Source organism: Perissodus microlepis, chromosome 13 (genome assembly GCF_051167445.1).
Source record: "Perissodus microlepis isolate ML-2025 ecotype Zambia chromosome 13, ASM5116744v1, whole genome shotgun sequence".
Lineage (NCBI taxonomy): Eukaryota > Metazoa > Chordata > Actinopteri > Cichliformes > Cichlidae > Perissodus > Perissodus microlepis.
The window spans coordinates 5,656,405-5,679,621 of NC_140473.1; the positions used below are offsets into that span (position 1 = coordinate 5,656,405).

The 23,217-nt window shown below is 40.7% G+C and overlaps 1 protein-coding gene across 1 annotated transcript; it reads right to left on the reverse strand.

Annotated features, from left to right (window-relative positions):
• Positions 1 to 852: 852 nt before the first annotated feature.
• On the reverse strand, positions 853 to 19,327 carry socs5b (suppressor of cytokine signaling 5b). The gene is made up of 2 exons (XM_084947777.1): positions 18,965 to 19,327; positions 853 to 7,833 (listed from the first exon to the last, which is right to left on the reverse strand). The coding sequence occupies exon 2, from the start codon at positions 7,812 to 7,814 to the stop codon at positions 6,123 to 6,125; it is 1,692 nt and encodes a 563-aa protein (XP_084803903.1). The 5' UTR covers positions 7,815 to 7,833; positions 18,965 to 19,327; the 3' UTR covers positions 853 to 6,122.
• Positions 19,328 to 23,217: the final 3,890 nt, after the last annotated feature.

The following is a 23,217-nucleotide window of genomic DNA, read 5'->3' on the forward strand; positions in this document are numbered from 1 at the left end:
TTGATATTTAAATCTCTAAAGTTTGTGTTTTTCTATAAAGCATTTCTCAGCTCTCAGGGACACACAAGCTGTTTTCTACGGAATCACATATCTCACATTTTGATTTATGTGCACAATTATCAACACATAAGATGAGCTTTTTGCTTGTTCGTCATATTTTTTTTCTATGAGAGACTTTTAGCATCAATACCATGGTTTTATATTACAGCTTCAGTAGCAAAGCTAAACCAATTTAATGGCTTTGTCAAAGTTAAACACTATGATGTTGGATGTTTTGTGTGTTTTTTAATAATTCACTTCAGAAAACTTCAATAAAGTGCACTTTGTGAAAACTGGTGGCTGCTAAACACAAGCTATTTCTTATTTACATTTTGCTACCTGGCTCATCTTCTACTTGCCGTTCTCTCTGAGACAGAATAATTTGTTAAATTGAATGAAAGTTGTATTTTTGAGTCACACGCAAAACAGAGATTTTGATTGGTTCCTGTGTAACAGACTGACATACCATCCATACCAAGAGGCCAGAACATAAAATGTAACTGGGTGAGATGTGAGCTATGATTAACACGTCAGCCTATAAACTGCAGGGGCATCCACACAGAGTCTGCCTCGAATAAGTGAGTAATAAGTGAAAGTCTGAGGTCTCTGCATCCATGGATGGTGTCCTGTACGAGTGTACAAAGTAGGATTTGGCAGGTGGGACAACACTAAGGATTGGTAGTTTTGAGTGGGGGAAAATAAGACAAACTAAACTGTAGTGAGCTGCAGTAAATCTACTTTAGGCTAATCCGGACATGTAAGATGGAATAATAAAGGGGGAAAAAAATACATACACATTATATCATGGGCCAGTGTGGATTACACTTAACAGTTTTATTTGGAATATTAAGACAATGAAGCATAAGCCAAGCACCAAGAGTGACAGCTACAAGTGTCGCATCATACGGCTCTTAAAAATGAACAGGTTATACTGAAAACAACTGTTTTTTTTTCCTCTTTGAATGGTGATGCAGATACACAGAACAGACAGTGAAATGTGAACATGATTATGCCATTTACACGCTCCGAATTCTACCTGACAGCAGACGAAAGAAAGAAAAGAAACGGGTGAGGAAAAGCAGAAAAGAACAGAACAGCGATATTCGTCTGACGACAGTTTGGTCAGCCCCGCGGCAGCGGCTGTGGCCCTGGATTTAAAGGGCTTTCTGTGATTGGCCAAAACGAATAGGGCAGTCTGGGAACATCCCAGTGCTGCAGAGTGACAACCATTAGTTCCCATCACTGTCAAGTCCTGTTGCCTCGGCACCCACATCCACCCAGCAACCAATGTGCACATACAGCATTAAAGTGACAGAGGATTGCAACCATTGTTACACTACACTCCATTGCATATTAGGGAGCAGTAATAAGGAAAAATAATAATTCTTTCATACTTCTGTTTGCATAAAGCACTTAACCCAGCTTTCTAAAATATATATATATTTATATATGGGAACATGAAAAAATTAAATATCTCTTATTTATTTTTCTCTCTTTTTCTCTAGGATCTGACACCATGAGTCGTACCGTGGTGGTGGTGGTTGGTTTGTATGTCCTACATCCAGGGGTATTGCTATTATTTTAAGGGACAGCTAAGGAGACAACCATCTCTCATCTAGAGCAGAGTTTGTGGTTTGCCTCCACACACAAGGCTCTCATAGTGCAGCCCAATAGTGTCATACTAATGAAATGTTAAGCTTTTTTTGTGGTATTTTGTTTGGCTTAAGAACACAGAATATACACACACAGCTTTACCTTCCCTTTTTTGTGTGTGTGTGGGCTGGGTGTTGCACAGAAACGTGGCGCTGGCTAAATGTGGTCCATGTTTATACATCCCTGGCTTGGGGGGGAAGGGAGGGTGTGTGAATACCTGGGGTAGTGCATTTGTTAGAAGAAGTGTTGATAGTGTGTGCAAATCTGTGTGTGTTCCAGACAGTGTATGCACCACTGAAGAATAAAATGTCTTTTCATCAGGCTATTACATAAATCCATCATTCATACGTTGTTTTTTTTCCTCACCTAAATCTACAAGTTATATGGCAAACGTGCTACGGTTAATGTCAGATATTTCCCATGGGGAAAACTGGGTTGAGAGGGTCCTGGGACTCTCCTTGCAATGGGCCTGCCTGAGAATAAGTGGGGAGGCGGGGGGAGAACTGGGGCAGAGAGGCGTTGCTCATAGGAGTCACTGTCGTCACCCCTCACATTCAACTCTGCCCGTCTCTCCACGGGAAACTCTCCCTGTGTGGCTCTGTCCGTAAGCTTCCGTCCGTAACATACATCCACACACAAACGCACCGAGTCTTCAGCGAGGTGGAGAAAACGACTCCCATCAACACACCCTACAACACCTGTGAAATATTTTAGGAGCACCGGCTCCCCCCACCCCTCGCAACACTCACCTAAGTCTCACCATCTTCAGCTAACACACGCGCGCACACGGTACGGTCCACAAGAATTTGGACAGTGGAACATTTTCAGTTGTTTTGGATCTTTAATTCGGCAAAATGGTATAAAAATTATGAAAACTATTCAAATTTCTCAGTAGGTTTTGGAGTAGTCAAATCCCTGCGGGGGTGTGGATAGTGCAATTCCTCTGTTTTGGATCAAAGCAGACAAACAGTGATCCTCAACATAAGAGTGAAAGCAATCACTCAGTTCAGCAGGGATTAGTTGCAAAAGACTGAATCTGTTGACCCTACTTGTAAATTTTGTTCTGAGAAGTCGACTAAAAGGTCAACAACTCCAACCACACACTTATCTGTTCCTCAGCTTGATTAAATCCAATATGCTGGACTAAAGACAGGGGGAAAAACACTAAACAAACATGTCACTGTCCCAACACTTGCGGCCTGCTCTGCATAAAACAAATACACAATTAAAGTGCTATTTATTTAGACAAATCCCTTGTCCTCTCTGTGAGCATGCTGTTGCAGCAACAGGAAGCCAGGACTCAGCAAGCCAGCTACATCTCCTCCCTCCCTCCTTATTGTTCACCTCAGCCTAAACAGGACACCATCGTCACAGTGATGTCAGCAATGTGGCTGGACGGCGAGGGAACAGTTTGTATATTATAATAATAATAATAAAGAAAAAGCAACACAGACTGGACCTTACAGCACCGTGACCGTGGGCTCCAGAATGGCAACGCTGGCCTTTGATCTGTGTCTGCATATAGGATGCAGCACTTGTACTGTAGCAGCTGTGTGCCATTGCTAGGCTGCAGCGTGAGAGACAAGACACAGTGAGAAAGACGGTCTGACGTATGCGTAGTTTGGGGGTTTCATTTGTACAGTTCAGTGTGTAAGCTAAAATACCTCAAACATAGAAGTGCACATGCAAGAAAACTCAGTGTCAGCCTTATTCCACTCTTAAGGGTCACGCCTGCCACTTCAGCTAACACCAGTGATTAACATACAAAGAGACCTGCAGTGCTGTTAGTAGAGTACTACAACTTTTGAGTAAACAAGAAGTAAAACTTTGATCAGTTCACAAAATAGCCGAAAAAGCTAATACTGGTTGGTGAAGTCCTTTAACCAATCGTGTTACCACCTGCAGAAAAATCATCATCTGATAAATCCATAGAAACTGGACGACTGTTTAGCAGAGGAAAGGCATTTGGTAGCGAGTTGATGGTGTAGCTCTAAGTCTTACAGAGTGTAGTAGGGAACTAGCCATTAATTGTTTGTAAAACCAACATCTAAACTAGTTAAAGTCTAACACTACATAAGCTTTAAACTACTAGTTAATACATGTAGGTTTGTGCAAGAGCTTTGGTCACAGATGCAGATATAAGAAATAAATTATATATTTGTTCATGATTCATCCTTACTGATGGGAACTACATCTTTTAACAGCTGAGTGGGCTGACATGAGCAAACAAACAAAAGCAGTTTGAGAACTCGACAGAGTAGGCTCGGTGATCATGATCTCATCTGTATCACAGTTTAGATATTTTAGTTTGAAACATTAATGTGAAGGATTACACCCTAATGAAACTAAGTCTCCACCCATCTCACCCTCCTTCAGTCATCTATACATTTTATTAAAATTTCAACTTATGTCAGTTATTTAAAAGCCAGTTATTGCATATTTACAACTACTCAGGAGACTGAACAAATACTTGTGCTGATGAACTGATTTTAATACTGATAGCTTAGTTAGATCATTCAACATGCTCACAGTAGAGAGTTAAGCTTAAAGCTCACTCATTACAGCTGTCTGACAAGCTGAGGATGAAAACAATATACATGTGACAGGTTGGCTATCTAAACTGAAACATGCTACAGCAGCACAACTGACTCTGAACCCAACAATAAAGAACGGCTAATGCGTGCACAGAGTCAGAACAGATGTGACTAATGCACACCGTTATTTCAATAATCTGCAAGAGCTTAATCAACATAGCACCATTAAAATGTTATCTATTATAAAATCTTTAATGTGCACAATAAATATTGAGCTTATTGCTCCTTCAACTCTTCATTATGACCATCTTCAGTTTTATTTGATGAGAGCCGAGTGGATCGTGCTGAGGCAACTCCCACTCTTGTTTGGAAAATAAAGTAACATATTACTGGACATGTATGAGGCACACAGGTTACGCTTAATAAGACATTATGGAAATGACAGGCTAGATAACTAAAATGAGGATATGCCCGCCTCTCAAGAGTTGAGGGTTCTCATCATTTAATACTGTAATTATGACAATGAACAGAGAGAGAAAGTAGCACTGCAGTCTAATCCTGGGAGTTGTTCTTTCCTATTTTAGAAGATTCTTGCTGAGCTTTTGAAATGCTCTTCATTCATCTATAACTATATGAAGTGTCTCATGACACAGCCCGATCTTGAACAAGGCTCGTTACTGCCTCACTACGCTGTAAATCGACTTGCTTAAAGAGATAGTCTTTACACAGCTGCTCTCACTTCCTATGAAAAACATTTGTTAGGATTCTTTATTGTAACCAAAAGAACCCCGGCCTAGCTGCACTAATGTTTCAAATGTAATTACATATGTTGAATTCATGGATTGAGATTTATTGATATATTTGAATTTTTATTTATATACTGAATATACAGATATTGCTGATGCAACAAATGGATCGTGAGCTTAAGGAGGCACCTATAAAACGGAATTAAATATTAACCTCGATTTCAGGAAGAACTGAACTGGGTGCATGTGTCCACATGCCAAACTGCCTATGGTCAGTGAAGAAGTGACAGGCTGCTTTCACAACTGCACCAATGACAAGATTTCCTCACAATCTGTCATGTTTCCAAAGCAATGACACACAGGTGGAATAAAGCTGACAAGTTTAGCTTGCTTACTAAATGCCACACAGTCAACTGATTTATTAATCATCACTCACGATACTGCTAAAAGAGAAACTAATGTTCCTTTAGGACTTACGCATAATCCTTAGAAATCACTTGTTTTCCTTCATCTCTGGCTTCACTGATGCATGCAACGAGATGGCAAAGAATATGACTTATGTAGCTCTATCCATAGGACAAGCTCTGACTGCAGTATACCAAAATAGCACCTCCAGATCCCCTCTCAACCCACACACACACACACACACCTTCTCTTGTAAAGGTGCTCCACTAGGTGCTTTGACAAGCTAAGGAAGAAAAGTAAGAGCGCACGAAGTGAGCTGTACAACATAGCCATGTAAGCCTAAATAGCAATTTAGGATGAACGGGGGAGGCATGCAGGCAGGTCTACAGGCAGGGTGATGTTGTGGGATCAGGCAGACACTTAGCACAAAGCAGGAGAAAGGAAAAAAAAAAAAGACACAAAGCACTGATATTTGTGTCTCCCCTCCCTGTCAAAACAACCTGTTCAACGCAAAAACATGTGCTTGCCAGACAGCATTATACTGAATATAATCATATGTACTTTTGTGATGTAAGTAATAACTAAAACAAAGTTTAGAATGAATCTTGTATAGCTTGTTACACTTAAACTCGATCCCCCACCGGTAAGAAAGCCATATCAGTATAGCTTCCATTTTGCTAATGAGGAATTTCTAAAGTCATGAATTCCTCCTGCAGCATGTCTAACAGGCAATGGAGAAGCCGCCCTATTTGACTTTGAGTGGCGGTTCCCTCTCCAGCCAGCGAACTCGTACTTTCTGTTTATAGTGATACTCCTTGAGGAAGTCCTGCAGGGCAGGAGGCAATGGCAGAGACCCTATACCATCGTAAGTGGTCCAGCGGCAGATGGCGGCCCGTGCCAGGTGCTGCAGGCCAAAGGGGAAAGTCCGATGAAGAGGCGCTGTAAGCAAAGGTTCGAAAAACATGCAGGCGCTGGGGTCTTTATAGTGCTCCAGCAGTCCTGTGACAGTGGAAGAGTGGAAAACGCAAGGATCATGAGCGTCAAAGCTGAAGTTGTGGTTCCACTGCTCGATGCGTGCGTGCAGGGAGCGATTGTAACGGCGGAAGCTAACAGAGAAGAGGTAGTCCTCCTGGGCTGAGTCACGCAGCAGGAAGGTGCCCTCGGGCCTCCCATCCAACAGCGCTTCTGCCTCGTAGCGGTCCATTACGCCCCAGTAACAGGGCAGACCTGTAATCTCTAAAAGATCTGGCACCAGACAATGGATGTAGTCTATCTGAGTATGAACCTTCCAGGGACCGGGTTGTTGTCGGCTAAGGTGACCATCCCCTGAAGCATGCCTCTGCTTGGGCCTCCTGGCCTGCAGACAAAGGGTGGTCGAATCCTCCTCAGAGTCACAGTCCTGGGATGATGCTGCAGCCCCCAACAACTGCCCACAGGCTCCTGATGATGCAGCAGCCAGAGCGCTCCCGGCCCCTGTGACCCGGCCTTCCCCAGAGGCCTCTCCCATGCCAGGAGCCATTTTTGGTCCCAGTTTGTAGAGAGAGGATCCTGGCACTGAGGCCTCCAGGGTGTGGATCTGTGCATTGGGTGGTGGGTCCACACCTTCCTCGATGCTGAGCCTGCGGCGCTCGCGCAAACGTTCTTCCTCATCCTCGGGTGAGGGGTGGGCTGGGTCAAAAGCATCCAGAAGGGCAGTAGAGGAATGCGGGCTGACTGGTGCTGTGTGCTGTTTGATCAAGTGCCATTTGTGAGCAAGGTCTGAGCCTGGTGGAAAGGGGCAGGTCTCCAACATGAGCTCTGTGAGGTGAATCTTACGTTTGGAGGTGACGGCGTTCTTAGAGGAACGTGAGCACCTGCGAGCAGGCAGGGGTAAGCACAACCCAACTGTATCACTTAGCCGCTGGCGCAGAGACCGACCATTCAGACTGCGTCCTACTGATACAGAGTCATTTGTCTCCTGGATAGAGCTGACCCCATAGCGCCTGTCCCTACGGTTCCCACTCCCGCGTAAGCGGCCAGACCGCCTATCTGCCTCCAAAGAGCTTTGGGTTTTGGTGGAGCATGAGTGTTTTTTCTTGCCCCCCCACGGGGCATGACGGGAGTAGGAGTCTCTGCGAGCCAAGGGAACACCCCCGGACCCACCCTGCACATCTTCAGCGTCCTTGTCGATAGTTATCTCTACAATCTGAGGTATGTCCGACACACAATTATGATGACGGCGCCCTGCTGTTACCACTGGCACTGGTAGGAGGCTTCGTGACGGGCTGGAGGCTCCTGATGCCTGTGCCCCACCTGAGCTGCCTCCTTGACCGATATCCACCACACAGTGGACAGTGTCTGCCTCAATCCTGCTTTCATGGGGTCCTGAACTGTTGTTGTGGAAGAGTGTCTGGCATCTGCTCTTCAGATTGCTCCACATGATGCCCACTTTCTTCATTAATAGGAGCCCCTGGGACCTGAATATAAAAGAAGACAAAGCTGATTAACTCACAGGTGAGAACATCCCAACAGCAGCAATGGTACCTACATTTAACACTGAGGTACAAGCTACACAAAGAATGCCCTACATTTAAATTCCCCAGACTAATGTGCATCTAGTAATTAGACATGGTGAGAGTATAACGGGGCCAGAGTGTCTGGGAGGTGGGTGAGCTTGAGCTGTTGGAACAGCAGAGTTACGAGTTGCCAGGCAGACATGCAGGGACACAAGGCCACAGCTATAAATGAACCTAGGATCTGCTCACAGCTGATCTGCTGGTATGTACTGTATTACAGAGCCAGTCTAGACCTGACCAAAAACCTTCCCTGTAACAGCAGCAGACAGGGCACATGTATATTCACATACACTCTCACATAAGTGGTTGATTTATCACTAGTAGAATTTGACAGGGATTTGGAAGTTCTAGCACTAGAGTGCATTCTAATAATCCAAATTTTACAGAGAGTAGAGTTACTATAGAGAAGCAGCCAAAGATGCCAAAGCCCTAAAGGAATTCATAACCGACTATTTCTACAGCATTTCCTTTCCTGTTTCTGATGAGTTTTTTGACATCGTGGCTTTGTTAGTGTCCACACAACTGGCAAAACAATAAGATGCGTATACCAAAACAGTATCTTCAACCAAACAGCTTAGCACTTCTTCACACTAATGTTTAGGTTTAGATCCTGATGGTGCCGATATTAGCCATTTGCATATATACTGGTTTCCCCATTTATAACAGACAAATGAGAATTAAAGTAAAGAAGAGATGGGAGAAACACCCTTCAACCATGTTTGTGCCGCACAGTTCGTCCACTACAGAGCACTCTGCAACTTCACTATTAGCAACACATTTAATGCCACAAACAACAAATTCATAACTTATTGTGACAAGATTATTCCATTACATTATCTCAGCAGGGATACATTTTAGGGAAATATGTTCATTATTTTTGTCTGGAAAAAAGGGGGGAAAAAACAAATAAACATTGTCCATGATTTTAAAATCGGTAAATATTCTATTGTTCTATAAAGAAAATCTAAATATATCTGTCAAAGGTCTTTAGGGTCTTTATTGCTAAAAGGAATTACAGCAAATTACCCATTTCTAAAAATAATTTTTGTCCATCTTCAGTGAACTTTGAATGAAACGAGTGCAAGAAATTAGCACAGAAACCATATTGTACCATACTTAAAAGAACAGGCATTTAGTGAGCTACTAACACAAAAGTCTTCAAGTCTCTCTGGAATCATCAAATCTAACTTCCCATCTTTTCTTTTGTTTTTGGTCGGTTAACTCAATCTTCTTCTGGGCTAAAACCTGTTACCCAACGATTATGAAACATCATGTCAACCAGCATGCAGAGTAAAGTTTACCTATAAATACTAACGAACACATCACGGTTCAACACTATCAGCTGTGACAGAAAATGTTACGCAAGGTAAGCAAACCACGCTGAGATTCAGCACATGACATTTGCTCAAGGCAGCTCACTACATTTATCACAGACTTAGGACCCTGGCCCACTTATGGATTTGCTTTGTCAGAAAAAAGATGAGGACAGAACAATGAATCTCCTTTAACAGCCATTATTGGTTGCTATACCCCCCCACTCCTCCCCCCCAAAAAAACAAACTGCAACACTGGTGTAGCTTACAACCCAGCTGGCATTACCCAAAGAATTTGCAATAACCTTCAATATGTCCATTGTATTTCACAACCCAGTCCATGCAAAATAGCTACCTGACAAAGGTTATAAATAGCCATGTAATGGTCTACATGTAATCTGCAAAAAAACACAAAATGAACCTACAACTGGATGCCAGCTTCAAAGTGTGTACCTCTCTTGACACTGGCTCCATGAGATTCTAGACCAATCAGCTGGCTGATACATTTCTATCCTTGAGGCCATTCACCATTTTGTTGTAAATGCACTGTGCTTTCCCAGAACAAACAGTCTAGTTACTTGTTCACTCTACTGCTCATTTTCCAATTTAAAGACCCAATTTGCACAATTGTTATTACCAAACAATCTCATGTGATTTAGAACCCCCCCCCCCCTCTATGTTTTGTGTGGTTTATTGACATGGGATAAGCTTATTAAAACAAGAGCCTGAAGTTGCAGAAGTGCTAAAGAAGTTTTCTATTTTGCTAAAACAGCCTTCAAAATTCAAGCAGATGTCATCAAAATTCCACAACGCAACTCCAAATTATTTGCGAGCAGAGGTTAACTTTTATACCACCACCTCATCTGTGCAGTGAATTGGTTATGAATATTGAAAATGGAAATAAAATAAAAGTAATTTTCTGCCATTTTTCCACAGGTAGTCAGTAGGGGTGAGCGATATAAACGATATACGATAGAAACGATATAAATTTGGCCAACGATAGAGATTTTGACTATACCGCTCTATCGCGATAGCACATGTTGATGATGTCATCAAGCTGCGCCTGTTTTGGTCGAAAGCATCGCAGCGGCTACAACCATTATCATTTGCAAATTATGCCGGGCGACAGTCACAGCAAAGAGATGAAGCACTTTTGAAATATGGGGAAAGCCAAACACTGCGCTTCCTCCATTTCCCTACCATTGATTCATTAATGTTGAATTCTCTCGCAGCTGTTCTATTCCCATATTGTTGCAGTATATTAATAACTAACCTCGTATTGTGGATGAATAATCTCAGTTGTTCTCCTGACTGAAGTTTGGCCCGTGTATAGCATCCTGCTATGCGATTGCATTTGTCCATACAGAATCCCTCACGTTAACTTTTATCGAGTGGAAAAGTTGGCGTTCATCCTCCAGCTTCACTGTGCTAATGTTATGCTAACATAGCTGTGTCGCTAGCAATCACGTAGCACAACATTATATACCAGCTAGCCCAACTTCAGGAACCCTGCAAACGCCACTGCTGTTTAGTTTTCTGTCTTCATTTATGTTGGAAGTGGTAGCAGAGCTGTACGTTTTAATTAGTTTCAAAAATCTCTCAGCCAGAACATGGTATGAAATGTTTAGATGGAAACTAGCGAGCTAACTTCCTGTTAACTTGTAACTCCGTTAAATTTAATAAATTCTGTTTTCATGGATGCCTGGGTGTTAAAATTAATTGTTACACTTGGTAAAGCAGCAAGGCTGATGATTTTATTAAAGATGAAAGAATTTAGACCGTTTTTAACTCTCAGTATTCATTTGACTTTGGGACCTGAAGCGGACGGAGTTTTGGACCCAGATTACTCCACGAAGCTCCTCACTACGGCAGCCGTAATGCTCTGACAATCCATCAAGCAGTGCGGCTTACCAAAGTTGTACTAAAACATTTTTAACAGATTTCTGCACGCCCAAATCGGTTCGAGGTCAGTAAGCACAACCAGAATTCATACATAAGGCACACTCTCGATTTTTGAGAAAATTAAAGGATTTTAAGTGTGCCTTATAGTGTGGAAAATACGTTATACAGAAGAAAAGAATATATCGCGATATATATCGTTACCGTACGTGCTTCAAATTATATCGCGATATGAATTTTAGGCCATATCGCCCAGCCCTAGTAGTCAGTTCTTCCTCCTTCCAACAATGATTTGTACTAAGTACATATTAACTGGTACTAGGATAATGAAAAATGAAGCCAAAATTATGATGAATGACGGTGATATAGTAACCATGTATGAACAGACTTCAAAGTATGACAACTGACTACTATATGTTATAAAACTTCCAAAAAAATGCCTAAAACTTCATCAATATTATATCAAACTAAAGACATTTCAATAAAAATAGCATACTAAATTAGAGGCTTGGGGAAACAGAAAACCAAAAATTATTTATAAAATGGATCAGGTTATTATTTAAAAAACAAAAACCGTTTAACAACATACCTCTTAAAATGCTGTGAATTAGTCTATTAACACTGCAGCTTTTTGAAATGAGCGTTACTGTATAAACTCAGAAGAAAAGGCAACTTTAAAGAAGCAGGAGTCAAGATAAATATAATAAAGATGATGGACAAATATAAAACTGAAATATGATCATCACTAAAATCTAGTTACAACCATTTGGAATACACCATTTTTAAGAAGGTGAGGTGTAATAAGCTCAATCTTTACTTTTTCAGTCAAGTTTGTTTATCCAATTCTTTTTTGCCAATTTATTTTTAATGAACACTTTTGTGCTGTTATTTTAACTATTAATAGCCAAAATAAAAATAAAATCACTAACACATAGAACCCCCACAATCACTACAAATAAAGGTTTGATTTAAGTCCTGTTCAAAACAGGTCCCAGACAGTTACGTGAGTCTGTTGTCGAGCTGTGTTTGTCATTTACAGACTTATTGTGTCTACATAAACTTGAATCAGTTTCAAAATCTGTTAACCGAGAAACATGACAAAATGGGATGCCATTTTCTGCTTTGTTGTAAACAACATTCAGCTGTGAGATAGATTTGATTGCATTATATAGGCTGTTTTATTTTGCATAGCAGTGCCCACCAGTGAACAGTGAAATACTCTGCTGTTAACAAACAGCAAAGGCAAATCCCAACTTGAGCATAAAAGTGGTTTAAGTTTATATTTCGACTGGTCTGGCAGCAAGTTGTATACAGTACAACCTTTTTAAAATGTCATTAATATATTTGGGTCATTTCCCATTTGGCATTTTCCCATTGTTATTTTCACCTGCCAACTACATGTGATACCAGCAATAAGGTACGGATTTAATATTCTTATTGGGATTTTTTTTGGAGTAACATAATCAAATTATGAAAAAAAATTTGGGGGATTGGGAGCGACGGACCAGATGACCATCCCAGACTGAATACACTCACTCGAAACAGTCAGCCTGCTAATAGTGACTCATTAACCCAGGTCCATATTTTAGATGAAACAACTGATAATTTGAATAATTGTGGGTGTGCTACCAGCTCTACAGTCAAAAACTGCATTTCTTCATCTGAATGTGATGTACTTTCACTAAAGTTTCAACACACTGACTGTGTTTCCGCATTAAAAGACCGCTGCAACTGTGGCAACAACCAGTGTCAGCATCAACTCTGGCAAAGTTCAGCCACACTTTTGAGCATTTAATTTTCTGTGTGTGGGACAGAGCTGCCCCGTGTCCCGCCCCTTGCATGCAGGCTCCAAAAGAGAAAGAGAGAACTGTCTTCTAAATAGGGAACAGAAAAAAAATGCACCACAGATTTATGTCTTAATAACTAACAGAGGAGCACAGAAAGATAAGCCTCATGTACCAATAATAAACGTGTTTTTTGTGTTGTTTTGGGGTTTGGTTTTGTTGGGGTTTTTTGCCTCCAGTAACAAATCCAAAACATTATGATAACTTCAGCTTATTGACACTACAGTCATTTATAATTTAGCCCTAGGGTCTGTTTAATACCTGGTTGCAGTACCCATCCCTACTCCATGCTCTACAAGTGTCTGTACAACAACGCTGATCAAGTTTTCTACATGGTCTGCTCTGCTGGATGTCTGTATTCAATGCGCTCAAGGGGTAGTGCCACTAAGAAGAAAAAAAAGATTATTCTGCGGTCTAACTACCGCTGACTGGCGATGGAGTGATGAACTACACATCATTTCTAACGGCAACATACAAATGACATTGTCTAAACTGGTTAGAAATGTTTCTTTGAAGCTGGGTTTAAAGCCTCTCCTCTGCCCTAAACAATGAAGCCAATGTCTTTGCTGCAATAGACTCAGAAAACTTCTCAGCAACTTTTCAGTGGTGCTGGTTGTGGCCACAACTACATTACAAAATTATTATTTTTATGTATGTGAAACTGATTCTAATGCATCTTACTACGACAACAGTTTTCACAGGGTTTATGGTCATTACTCTCAAGCGCTGAAAACGAGATCATTCCTATTTCTTGCCGTAACAGTGACAGCAGTGGGGAAAACCCACCACTGTAAATCATGCCTTCACCGAGCCCACTGTAAAAACCAATTTATCAATTCTTGGCCACAATTTTCCCCCCTTTTTTTCCTGTGGTTATTGTCACCCCATCAGCGCTTCCCAGAAAGAAAGCACTACAGACTTAAATTGCCCTATAACACAGCAAAATAATTGCCAACAGCAGTCAGTGAACTGCTTTCTAGTTTTGTGCACGTCATTGTAAGCGACAGCTTTTACTCTGCCGCTTGTAACAAGGCACATAAAAATTCCACTTTATGCAAAATCTCCACATTGTATGGAAATCACAGAGATACACAAATATTATTGTGCCAAGTAAGTGCATCTTATCTGAGCCAACAGTGCAGAGTAGATTAAATTAGCATATTGATCACTGAGTTACCAAGTCAAAAACATTTGACAGGGTTTGGCTTTTAAAAAGACTTGGGTGCTCTTAGGGGATATTAAAGTTCAGTTTTTAAGTTTGAATTATTCACAGTAACAAAACACAGTTAATCTGTCACTGTCAGAGCAGCAGAGGCTACACCAAACTTGTGCATAACAGAGGTTCGAATTTATATCTGAACTATCATGGCAACATTTTATAGGTGAAAATGATGCCATTGCCTGTGTATCAGATATTGTTACTGCCATTTTTCACTGTTTTTACCAACAACAACAAAAAACCTGTCAGATTACTTGGATAATGAAATCAGATGTCACTACTCCAATTCCAAAGGTCAGTTCTTTCTTCAGCCACTAGTCTGCATAATCAAGCTTATGTTGTTTCTGGGACCTCCTTTTTCCTTCACGTCAACAAGGTGCTGGAAACATTCCAGAGATTTCAGTCCATGTTGACGTGATTGCATCACACAGTCGATGCAGAATCATCACGTGCACATCAAGGACGAACATCTCCCGTTCCACCACATCCCAAAGGTGCTCTACTGGACTGAGATCTGGCAACTGTGGCAGCCATTTCAGTGCAGTGAAGTCATTGTCATGTTCGAGAAACCACTTTCAGATGATCTGATCTTTGTGACATTGTGTGTTATCCTATTGCAAGGAGCAACGAGAAGATGTGTACACTGTGGTCTTAAACGCTTAGACATGCTGAGCAGCAACACTCATACAGGCTGTGCCATTTAAACGATGCCGAGCTGGAACTAAGGGGCCCCAAATATCCCCCATTCCACTGCATCTGAAATGTTGATATAAAGCAAGATGGAACCATGCTTTCATGTTTATGCCAAAATGTGACTCTGCCCTCCAAATGTGACAACAGAAATGGAAAAGCATCAGACCAGGCAGCATTTTCCAGCCATCTATTGTCCAATTTTGGTGAGTTTGTCAAAAAAAAAGAAAAAAAAGAATGTAGCCCCAGTTCTCAGCTGACAAGAGTCGCTTAAACCACATTTCTTCCATATTCTGATGCACAGTTTGAACTTCACTAGGTTACCTTGACCATACATACATACGTACATTCATAAGAGAGTAACGACCGATCATCGCAGCTGCTGTGCATCGCAACTAGGGCTGCCACGATTAGTTGACTAGCCACGATTACGTCGACGACTAATTTAATAGTCGACGTGTCGTTTAAAGCTTTGTAAGATCCCAAAAGACGCAGGAATAAGTAGTAGGATTTAAGAGTGTAATAACGGACTGAAACAGAAGATGGCAGCACTGCATGTACAAGGATGCCAGCTGTCGTTAAGGTGTCCCAGAATTCATAGCGCGGCCCTGCTCAGTTTCCAACAATGGCGGCAGCTAGTTAGTTTTAATATTACTATTATTATTCTTTCTGGGTCACAAAATAAATGTTTAGCATATTTTCAGGCAAGAATGTAGCCGTGTAAACCTCAAATATCTACTCAGTTTATCAAGACACCACAAAAGCGCTCCGACGATTTCGGAGACATCTGTTACCCACCAGCTCGATAGCTAGCCCGGGGCAAGGCTCACGCAAATTGTTTTCAAACCCACCGCCATCTTTCGCTACTCAGGTTAAACATGATATATAAGTCACTTAGATAACTTAAAAATGTTATTGTTTGGCTTTTTTTAGTATTTTATTTGTTCCTGAGTAAATCGGTTTGGCTGAGATTAAAGTTATAGTTTTTATACAGTTGAATAAACGTCAAGCAGACAACTGATTATCAGAAGTGTGAGATGCTCGAGAATTTACTCCGGTGTCCTGTTATATTTTAGATAGCAAGGAGCAGACGGCTGAGTTTATTAAATTTCACCTAAACAATCTTCAGATTTCATTAAAATTTAATAAACTATCATCTTGTCTTTATTTTTAGTTAGCACATACCTTAAACACTTAAAGCTGTAAGCTAATGATATTTATATAAGAGCAGATGCATGCTGGTGCAATAAGCTGTACGTTTTACATCCAATGGATGCATGATCTGATAGTCGACTAATCGCAAAAATAATCGGTGACTAGTCAACTATCAAAATAATCGTTTGTGGCAGCCCTAATAGCAACACAGTTTTATAAACCAGTATAAGTTCATCCACTTTAAGTTATCAGATGACATACACTGTAGCAAACAGTATAACAGACTTAAGTGGAACACGTTATGTATGTTCAAAGGGTTGTTTCTCAGGATTTGTAACAAGTTTAAAAATCTGTCTTGGTCAAATATTGCTCAAACATGTGGAAACCTACAGCCTGCTTTAGACATTGAGACTAGCCTTTTATTGATGTAGCACAAAATCAGTATTAGTTATGTAAATCAAAAATGTTGTAATTTTTATAGGATTTGCATTCTCCAGTGTAGTAGAGGGATACATATCATTTTAAGAATTTCTAAACAGCTAATTCAACTTTTTAAAGCAACAATATTATTGCAATCATACTATATTTATATGTCTTCAGGAATAGATATTAAAGCCATATTTGACTTTTCCCATTGTGGGACTAAACATCATACTAATGATCATGCTTATCAAAGTGCTTTATGTTTAAACTGCCAAATGTTGAAAGGCACTCCAAGATTTGTTCGAAAAGGTACATGGCTCAAAGTAAACTGTGTGTCCAGCCAATTCAATTTGAGAAAGCAAAACATGCAAACAACAGCCTCTCATTTTTTCTGCTCACAACCTAAATTTGCCAGAAGTTTTCTTGATTCTGTAACTGTACTGTCAAAATGAACAAACCACTGAACTCCAAAGTAAAAGTGCATGCTCCCACCCTGCTGTGTGTCCTCCAAGTTGAACTGGAACTGTGAGGCTAATATTATATCAGTTACATCTCAAGAGCTTTTCCATCCCGGCTTGTGAGAGTTATTCTTTATCTTGCGAATCAGTTCAAAAAGCCCCAAAAACACAAACCATGCAATGTTCAAGTTTACAACAACTATGACTACATAGTCCCTGGCTTCCAAAAGCTATAACTATACAACTACTTCTCATGCACAAGTATGATTATATCATAAACTTGGCACCATATTCCAAATCTCCTTTGACAAACAGCTAAAAACAAAAAACAAACAAAAAACTAAAGAATACAAGTTTGCTGGTTAGTCTGACAGTTTTATGTCCACTGTGACACTAATTCAAACAATTACCCTAAGATACACAGAAGCACAATGCTCATGTGTTTCATGAAAACTGGCACCTATAACTGAAAATCTGCCAACTTGTACTTCAGCCTTATCTGTTCCTTGTTCTCATTAGTGTGGCTACTGTCATACCAGACATGCTGGCACTGACTGAACAACTGCAAACATACAATCACTAGCTTTCAGGTCAGTGCATTTAATTAACACAGAATAGCACAGACCACCATATGTCCAAATACCCAATCCGTGTGATAGCAAATATTAAAGAACTTTTGTATATTTCTAATTGATAAAGAACAGACAACACACACAGGAGCATATCATAATGTAGACATGCATCTGCAATTAAAGCCAATTCAAGTGTGAGACAGTCCTCCTGAACCTTCTGACTTTTGCTGCTGTCAACAATGGCTGCACCAAGTGTGATCCAGTCCACAGCCATTTCAGCCGTCCTGAAACAGAACTAGGCTACTTCTCTCCGACAACCCAACACACCCATTCTCCTGGGACCACACTGATCTAAGAGAGGTCTGGAGAGAAGACAAGATTAAGGGAGGATGCCTCCCCTGCTCAGACCAGACCAGAACAGAATTAATGAGGTATTTGTAGCTCCTCACATTATAGAAGATTTGTGGGACATGCCATGCAATAAGAAAAAATCAAAACGGATGAGCACGCCGATTGTTTCCCCCCATCGCTTAAAACCTGACAAACCGGACGCTGAAGAACTTCTCGGTTAAAATACACCTTTGAAGCAACATTTTCATCCATACTCAATAATGCACTACTTGAACTGAATCAACGCGGTTTCTCCACAGCAATTATTCGACACCCGTGTTCCTTTGTTAGTTGTTTGAGCTTAGTACATCGTTACAAACACATCATTTAATAAATATATACTTTTTTAATCTAAAAAGAAAATCTCAAATGAATAACAAAGACATATTCTTCCAAATCCGTTTAGATGCCATGCTAATTGCCTTAAGTTATACGATTACAAAAACGGTCTTCGTTTCAGTGCAATCTTGACAGGTCCGTTATAGTATCGTTGGCTACATTACAGATTCATGTGCTATTAAAGTCAACAGAAATCCGACAATCGCGTTAAAACGTTATTATAGCTGCTTCATAGATCTGGCTGGAAGGCCTCTCGGGTCCTGGAGGCCCCACATTTTCCCTGTCCCAGCCAAGTTAGCTCACTTGCTAACCCGCTAACGAACCACAGCCAGCCCCCCGGACACCTCTAAATGTAACTATTGAAAACGTTTTCCAGGCTCATAATTGCCGAGCTAGCTCGTGGACTGCAGTCATATAAATATAATGCTTAAAAAAGCAAATATTAGAGATATTTGTCATTTAGTTGGCAAAAGACATAATCAAGTTACTGTCCAGGCTTGTGAACTGTCAAAAATGCTAATTGTTAGCATTCCCCAGAACGGGAATTTCTAGCGTTTTAGTTAGCTTTGGCTAACTAACTAGCTAGCGGAGTTAGCATTTTAGCTTGTTAAAAAAATCCACATTTTTTTTAGAAGTTACCCAGACGGTCCTGTGTACTATTAAATGAGCTAAGAAGACAAACGTGACAAGTTCGGCAAGTGCAGATTAGTTTCTAAATTTCATATCTTACCCGTGTGTCTCCTGAAAGCTCTATTCAACAGCTCTCTTTGTCTGCAAAAAATGGCTATTAAGAGAACTCAGGCATATATCCCCCTTGCGGACCACGGTGTCGGCTGAAACCACTGAAGGTACACGAATACTTGACGGTATCATACCGACTATTTAATTTATTAATGTAAAATGTATTTAAAAAACTAAATCTTGCGTTAAGCGCCGTGGAAGCCCGTTCTTCATTATGGTGGGGGTCTTCTTTTCTGCCGTGGTCGTTGCTGCTTCTAGCAACCAATATGACGGTAGTCTGAGCAGACAGAGTCGGAGAGGCGGACTGTGCTCAACGTGAGGGATCCCGACTGACAAGGGCTCGGTCCAATGGAGCAAAGGGAAAAGGCGACCACTTCCGACGAAGCACGCGGATAGGGAATGCCCCGCGGCTCGCTCCTCGTGATGGGCATCAAGTGTCACCAATGAACGGAGAGAGGAGGATGGGGCTCTCTGCTGGGCTGCTACTTGGAAACGTGGAGAGGTGAAGTGATGCTGGTGGTATCCCGGGCAGGCCGGTCCACTGGCACATTGATATAAACTGGGTAAAAGACGGCCAACGAGCCTTCATTCACCTCGCAGCCTGTGGGGTGAATGAAACCACGGGATAACGGCAAACAGTTTAATTCCACAACAATTTTATTTTTAGAGTCATAAGTGAAGAATGTAATCTAATAACTAGAATAATTAATTTAGCCTCACCAATAATCTTCTTATTCTGGTCATACCCAAGGCTGCTTTGCAAGGCAGGTCCCTCAAACTCCAGGGTGCCTGGAAAATTCAAGGCATAATGTCTTACGTTTGTACTAATTTCAATTAAAATATGTTATGAAACCCCAAGACCCAATATAAACTGACATTTTGAAGGCTTTTAGATGCAGAATTTGTGATCCAAACCTAAAATAATTTGGCCCCATCATCTGACCACAATCGAAGCTTGGTTACCACAATTAGACTTTAAAGCACACTACAAAGTAGCCTAATTCATCAGCGTGTGCGGCAAGCAAGAATACTTGTGGTGGAAATTTGCATTAAATTAATTAAAGGACCTGTTACAGCCCACCTCCCATGACCTCGAGTGCTGTAGACCAGTGAGTACGTCTCATAACCTGTTCCAAAGAACAATTAAAAAGTCTCTGAGGAGAAATTACTCACTTGCACCCACACATGAGATCATCTCCTGGAGATGGATAATTCCTAAGCGCATGACACAAGCCGTAAGGGGAAGTGGAAGTTGTGTGAGTAATGTAGTAGTTCGCTGGAGCCGAGGGTTGTGAGTTCACGGAAATCACGAGCCGTCTGAGCACATTAGCTTTTACATCTCCGAGATACTGATCCAATTTGCGCTTATGAAAGGAAATGAAAGAGAATTGCATTAGCACTGATCCTTCAGCCAGGACTGATTCACACTGTTTTAGTCGACATGGACCTTCCCTAACAGGTCGCTGCTGCTGCAAGCAAGCCACACAGAAAGGATATGATAATAACTAACTACGGTGATTCAGCTTCTTATGAAGAAGAAAGGTGTGATAGTAGTGTATTACAGGTCCATGCGAGCTCAGACCTGACATATTTCCATATTAGAACTGACTATTTATGAGTAGCAGAAAAAGCAGGGGGTGAGGTTTATTCATGGAATTAAAAGCGATGAAGTACTCACTGAGAGAATATAGTTAAATGCCATAATAAACTTTAATTTATTGCAGTAAGCTACTAAGCCATAACCACTGACAGCTAATATTCGAGGCTGGGCAGTCACTGAGTACAGGAATAGATTTGGATATAGATCAGAGGTGATACCAAGTAGAGGTTTGGTGTTTGGGGACTCATGTTCTGTTTCTTTGTACAGTGATTAAGGGAAGCAGTTAAGGGTGATTTTGTGATGTCCGCAGATCGCATTTCGTGAAGTGGGGCTTGATTAAAATGTCAAAAGAAATGATCGGCCCCCAGCAAAGTTACTGCATGTTTGACTAGAGTTGGGTGAATCTATTGTTTGGACCAGTGAAACTGATACAGTAAGCATCAGTTTATTTAACCATGTCAGATGTCACTTTGCCATCTCATTGTCTGTTCAGAGAGATACACAGAATGCAGTGTTTTGTTAATGTAACTGTAACACATTCTATTGATCAAAGTTCAGGAGTTTTAGAAAATAAATAATGCATGTAATCATAATTAAACAAGCTCAGCGAAGAAATTCAAATTCAGCTCTGTCCTGAAAGCGTTGCATGGTTCTTTATATCCAGTGCTCGGGTATTAGTCATGCGGTGACAAAGGCAGGGTTGCCATCTTGTGGCAGCAGGATAGAAACAAAACAGTCCCTTTTCCCCAGATGTGCTGATTATATATGTAATGTACTTTTCAGACTTTTATAGTGCAATTTGCTAATCGGGTATCATTTTATGTAGGTCTCACACCAGTTTTCAGTGCTTTGCTGCAGCATTTCATATCAAACAGGTGTCAACTTTAAGGTGATCTTTAGGAATGTCAATTTAATTACAGCAAAATTACAATAAAGACTAGATTAATAGGTTCTACGTGTTGTGACAACTCATTATTAAACTCTTTTAATTATGTTTTATTCGTTTCACACAGCACTTCACAAAACCAAAGCCCTTTTTTCCTGCATAATGAGATCTGAAGAAAATAGAGGAAGTCTTTTGCCATGAAGCCTTTTACTGTGTTGTTTATCTCTTTAAAGTGGACCTCAAACAATAATTGAATACAGATTAGGTACATTTCATGCTTGCAGAAATGGCACATATGGAGTGAGGAAGGTGGTAAAGGAAGAGTGAATATGTAATTGTTGAGAAAGGGCAACTCAACCATGCAGGGGAATAATGAAGCTCTGAGCTCTGTGGCTGTAAAGGGACCTCACCAGTCAGAGTAGCATTGTGTCTGTTAGTGCTGAGGGCCAGAGGGAAGACGGTGGGGGAAGGTGCATGGCAGCAGACTGGAGCTGGGAAAACTCCAGGCTCCCAAAGAGTCCTGCTACACACATAATGTGCTGTGTATCTGCATTTGAAAGTTCTAATCAGAATTCGGTGTTTTATCAGTTTTTCCTCTCTACATGACAATGAGAATAAGCTGACTTTCTGCATCGTGACAGTCAGCACTAATGGTGCAGACGACACACGATCAAAAGTTATAAGTCTGTGACTAGCACATGTCAACACCAGCAGGTGAGGAGATCTATTTGTTAGAGACCAAAATCATACCCAAGTCTTGCTTCTGAAGGAGGAGAAAAAACACATACCGCTTTCACATGAATAGAAACAACATTTCCCTGAATGTAGCTTTACCCCAGGACTCTAACAGTATCCACACACCAGGTTGTGTTTTCTAGGCTTCTAGTTGTATAAATGTGTCCATGTGTGCTGAAGTAAATGAAATCATTTTTTTTATTTTGAAGGATGATTTGTTCTCCTTAATATATCAAATGTGTCTTGGAATTGGTGACTCCAGTAGATGTGTCAAACTACTCAGATACACAGAAAATACACAAACAAGAGATGATATTTCCATATATGGTCATAGGAAATTAGAGCAGGAGGAGATGAGTTTTTTTTTTTTTTAATCGCAGGATGTTAGAAAAACAAACATGCCTGTTTCCAGTTTATGTGAATCACTCATATGGGATGTGAGCAGACATGCTTCACTTTAACAATGCATGCATTATTAGCATTAGAGCCTTTTATAAGGCTTTTTTTTAGCTCCACATGACAATCCTCTGTCTGTTTGTGAGATTTTTAAAAAAGCTCAAAAAAAACAACAAAAAAACTATAATTGACCTTAGTATCAGATTTTAGCTATGAGAACTAGGTTTAGACATCCACATCTTATATTTTACATTTTGTAAGTGAATAAAATTCTTCATGTAAACTACAAAATAAAATTTTAAACATTCAACATCAGCACATTATATGTCCCATCCATTTTCCTACCTGTTCTGTCAACTCTGTTTGCAGAGGTGCTGGAGCTCATCAGCAGTGCTTCATGAATTTGAAGATGTTACGCAATAAATGACAACATCCATCCATTCTCCTCGGGGGGTCCATACATTCACACTTATGGAGAATTTAGAGTTTCCTGGAGAGAACCCACGCAAACACAGGGAGAACATGCAAAGTCCACACAGAAAGAACCGGGTTGATGGTGGAATTGAACTCTGGACCTTCTTACTGTGGGGCAACAGCGCTCTCCAATTTCATTGAATAACACATA